At 46.8% G+C, this 5,166-nt stretch overlaps 1 protein-coding gene across 1 annotated transcript; it reads left to right on the forward strand.

Annotated features, from left to right (window-relative positions):
- The first annotated feature begins 2,001 nt into the window (after positions 1-2,001).
- Positions 2,002-4,924, forward strand: LOC134457799 (uncharacterized protein K02A2.6-like). Its single transcript, XM_063209769.1, has one exon. The coding sequence runs from the start codon at positions 2,099-2,101 to the stop codon at positions 4,922-4,924; it is 2,826 nt and encodes a 941-aa protein (XP_063065839.1). The 5' UTR covers positions 2,002-2,098.
- Positions 4,925-5,166: the final 242 nt, after the last annotated feature.

Below are 5,166 nucleotides of genomic sequence, written 5' to 3' on the forward strand. Positions count from 1 at the left end.
TGTGAAAACGAGAGCAACACATTGCAGTGTTACAACTTACTTATAGTAAGGGCTATGAATGTGATGCAATATTATTTTATCTCACTTCACGTGGTGTGTGTTTCCTGTGCATTGCAAGTTCATCAAAGAAAATCGTTGTGTTACATACCGTAACCTATTGTGTAATGTCCTTTCAACCAGTCATCATGGGCTAGACAAGAATCAACAGCCCGACTCCAGCAGGAAACTTGATTACGGGAGCAGTATGCCTACATTTGTATGACAATAGAAAACGCTGTTAGACTGTACACGACCTACATACAATGTGACATCTCAAACTATAACTTATAAAACCAAACAAAAACTCACCTGGTTGCTGGGTACGTTTGACACGTTAGCTAACTTGCTAACGGTAAGAAAAAGTGAGGTCGGATATCGATTAGAAACTCGATGAGGAGGTCATTCGAGACAGCATGACAGGTGAAGAGATTTATTTCAGCAACCTAATTTAATGTTTAATCAAGCCTGACTTGTAATGCTGAAACCTACATTTCAACAGAGATAATGGTAATGCCCAACTAAAAACGATTGCGGTGGCTAATACTACTGCTGCGACGTCCAGTAAAGTAAACGGAAAATGTCGTTCCCTTGACAACTGAAATAATTTCAAACAGAGCTCGCGCTGCTCAGGTTGCAAGCAAGCAGGCGCTGGCTTTTGGTTTTGGGGTCTTCAAATGATCTGCAAAGCGTCGCGTTGCCGATGGTCGGGGTTAGGTTGGCAAACCATCGGCAAACTGTGTTTGGGACATTGTCAGATGATGGTCGGTGTTAAGTTGGCAAAGCATCGGGAGGAAACATTAGGAAATTGCTCGGCAAAACGTTGCGTTGCCGATGGTTGGGGTTAGGTTGGCAAACCATTGGCAAACCATCGGAAGGGAACTGCAGGGAATTGATCGGCAAAGCGTCGCACTGCCGATGTCGGGGTTAAGTTGGCAAACCATCGGCAAACCATGGCATGAAACCGTCTTTTCTGCCGCTATTTTGCCGATCTAAAACCAACCTAATTGGCATGACGATTATAAGGCAAAAAAAGGCCTCGACGTTTTCCCGATGTCGCCGCCCAATAGCCAACGTCGGCAAGATGCTTCGTGCTGTCTGGGTTGTTACTGCGTTAGAGACTCATCTGAATCCGAAGCCTCTCGTCATCGCTGAGCGTTTTAAATTTCATAAACGAAACCAGTTGAAGACAGAGTCTATTGCTGAATTCGTGGCAGAGTTGAGGAGACTGTCTGAGCATTGTTCATTTGGAAGAAATCTATTAGATTCACTGCGAGACAGATTTGTGTGCGGGCTGATCAACGAAAATATACAGAAACGGCTGTTAACAGAAAAAGACCTGACGCTGAAACGTGCCATTGAGCTCGCGACGTCAATGGAAGCTGCTGCCAAAGGCGCTACCGAGCTGCAACAGCAGATGGCGCAAGAATGCCATGTACACGAGTGCAATGTGCACAAGATAGACAAAAGACAACAGAAAAGTGATGCATGTTATCGCTGTGGCAAGAAGTCACACACTCCAGCTGAATGTTGGTTTAAAGATAAAGAATGCAACAAATGCCAGAAAACAGGTCACATACAGAAAATGTGCAAAACCAAAATGAGAGAAAAAGTGAAAGAGAAAAAGTTCCACAAACGAAAAGATAAACAAAGAGAAATGCATGACATTGAAACTTGCTCTTCTGACACAGATAGTGCACAAGACCTAGCCTGCTTTGATGTATGCTCATTGAAAAGACCCAACAGGGGAATTATATGGGTTTCACCTAAAGTGGAGGGGAAAACACTGACCATGGAGTTAGATACTGGATCTGCATTGTCAGTCATCTCCAAAAAGGATTACCAGGCACACTTCTCACATCTGAAATTACAGTCTACTGATGTAATGCTCAAAACGTATACAGGGGAACGCATAGCCCCAATGGGCGTGGTCAAGGTGAAGGTACACTACAGCGATCAACGCCATGTGCTGTCCCTGTATGTTGTTGAGAGAGGAGGTGCGCCCCTGTTTGGCCGTGAATGGCTTCGTGAGATACAATTGGATTGGCAGTCAATTAAAGAAATGCAAGCAACAGTGACCAAAAAGCAGAGCACCGGCTCTACAACTGAAAAATTGAATAAAATACTTACCAATGCAGGTGAAGTGTTTCAAGATGGCATAGGCACACTTAAACACCTGAAAGCCCAGATTGTGCTGGAAGATGACGCTGTTCCCAAATTCCACAAGGCGCGCCAGGTTCCATACGCTCTCCGCCCCAAAGTGGAAAATGAACTCCAAAGGCTGGAAAATGAGGGCATCTTATCGAAAGTGGACTGGTCTGAATGGGCAACGCCAATAGTGCCAGTGGTAAAGGGAAATGGCTCAGTTCGCCTCTGCGGAGATTTCAAGGTCACAGTCAATCCGGTCCTGAAGGCGGAACAGTACCCTCTACCGCGTATTGATGACATCTTTGCAGCGCTGGGCCAAGGTAAGCGATTCTCCAAGATTGACCTAGCACAAGCGTACTTACAGATGGAGATGGAGGAGTCGTCTAAAAAGTACTTGACCATCAATACCTCCAAAGGTCTCTATCAGTACAACCGCCTGGTCTTCGGCATCGCTTCAGCACCGGCAATCTGGCAGAAAGCAATGGAGCAAGTCCTACAGGGCATACCGAATACACAGTGCTATTTGGATGACATAGTCATTACAGGAGAAAATGACGACGCACACCTTGAAAATTTGGAAAAAGTGCTCAAAAGATTGAACGAATTTGGATTACGGGCCAACAAAGCAAAATGTGAATTCTTTCAAGATGAAATTGAATACTGTGGCCACAAAATTGACAAAAACGGGCTACACAAATGCAAAGACAAAATTGACGCTGTATTGAAGGCCCCACCTCCACAGAATGTTTCTCAACTGAGATCTTTCTTGGGCCTTGTAAATTATTACCGAAAATTCTTGCCCAACCTGTCCTCAGTGCTACACCCCTTGAATTGCTTACTCCAACTTGGCAATAAGTGGCACTGGTCTCAGGACTGTGAAAAGGCCTTCAAGCAAGCAAAGGAGTTAGTGACATCAGACAATGTGTTGACACACTATGACCCCCAAGTGCCTCTCAAGCTAGCATGTGATGCTTCGCCTTACGGAATCGGAGCCGTGCTATCACACCGATTCGATGATGGAACAGAGCGACCAATAGCATTTGCCTCCCGATCTCTGAATGCAGCTGAGCGTAACTATGCGCAAATTGACAGAGAAGCTCTTAGTCTGGTCTGGGGAGTGAAAAAGTTCAACCAATATCTTTATGGTAAGCACTTTACCCTCCTCACGGATCATAAACCCCTTGTTTCCATCTTTAATCCAGCTAAGGGAGTGCCAGCCATGGCCGCTGCACGACTGCAACGGTGGGCTTTGTTCCTGAGTGCTCACACCTACAGCATTGAGTACAAGGGCACACAACATCATGGGAACGCTGACGGGCTGTCCCGTTTGCCACTTCAAGTCGCACCGCCAGTAAAGACCAAGGAAGCTGTGGATATGTTCCAGATGGCACAAGTGGATCCTCTACCAGTCACAAGTGAGGAGATCGCACGAGAGACAGGCCGCGACCCTGTCTTGTCCAAAGTCTACGAGTTGACGCTGAAAGGCTGGCCACGCCAGGGTGACTCATCCTTACCGGGCTATTCAAGTCGACGAGAACAGCTCACAGTGCATCAAGGATGCATTTTGTGGGGGACGAGAGTAGTCATACCACCGAAGCTGCGCCAGAGGGTTCTCACTGTGATACATGAGGGACACTTAGGCGTGGTGAAAATGAAAGGCCTCGCAAGGAGCTTTGTATGGTGGCCTGGAATCGATGAAAAGCTTGAAGAACTAGCCAAGACATGCTATGGGTGTCTACAGACCCAAAAGTCTCCACCAACAGCCCCACTGCATGTGTGGGAATGGCCTACAAAACCATGGCAACGTGTGCACATTGACTACGCAGGACCTTTCCTTGACCACATGTACCTAGTCGTTGTTGATGCGCACTCAAAGTGGCCTGAGGTTTTCTGCACAAAGACCGCAACCTCTGCAAAGACAGTTGAACTCTTACAGGCCCTGTTCGCACGCACAGGCCTTCCGCATCAGATCGTGAGTGACAACGGAACACCTTTCACCGCCGAAGAGTTTCAGCGCTTTGTTAGAAAGAACGGCATACAACACACCACCATTGTGCCGTACCATCCAGCTTCTAACGGCCAAGCTGAACGTTTCATTCAAACTTTCAAACATTCGATAAAGGCCATGGATAAAGACACAGCATCGCTGCGGCAGAAGATTGCAAAGTTTCTGCTGGCCTATCGCAACAGCACCCATGCTGTAACAGGACAGACCCCCGCTATGCTCTTCCTAGGGCGTCCCCTGCGATCACGGTTAGACTTACTGAAACCCAGTCTACAGCAACATGTACAGAAGAAACAGTCTGAATCTGCTCTCCGATCCCAGACACGCTCATTGCGTACATTCCAAGTGGGACAACAGGTGATAGCCAAAGACTACCGCAATAAAGGACAAAAGTGGCAGACTGGCACCATCGTTTCACAAACAGGACCGTTGACGTACCAAGTGAAAGTCGGGCAGGACCTAGTCTGGCGTAGACACGTGGATCAGCTGTTGGATGCATCTGGATCGACAAGCGTAGATGCCAACTATACGCCATTCCATGGTGACTTCGAGTTCAGTGACGAAGCCCAAGACACCGGCGGCCCTGAAGATGATGCAGGTGGCTCTGCACCAGCGTCACCTGTTCCGCAACGTCCTGCTGTGAACCCTGTTCCGCAAAGTCCTACTGCGAACACTTCACCAGTGAGACGTTACCCAGAAAGGATTAGGAGACCTCCAGAGAGATTCCAGGACTGAGACAGATTGAGAGTAGATAAATAGTTAGGGTTTAGTTAGTTCTAGTTATTAGTACTCAGGTAAAGCAGTTTAGTTAAATGGGGATATCAATGCTGGAAGGGAGGAGTGTTATGTATGGGAATATATGGGTCTACTTTATTTCATTGCGCATTGATAGTGATTGTTTTAATAGTAATATGCACATGCGCATTAGTCTGTATTGAGTCTTCACAAGTTCACTAAAGGAGCCACGGCTCGTTAAA

The sequence above is a fragment of the Engraulis encrasicolus genome, chromosome 11 (genome assembly GCF_034702125.1).
Source record: "Engraulis encrasicolus isolate BLACKSEA-1 chromosome 11, IST_EnEncr_1.0, whole genome shotgun sequence".
Lineage (NCBI taxonomy): Eukaryota > Metazoa > Chordata > Actinopteri > Clupeiformes > Engraulidae > Engraulis > Engraulis encrasicolus.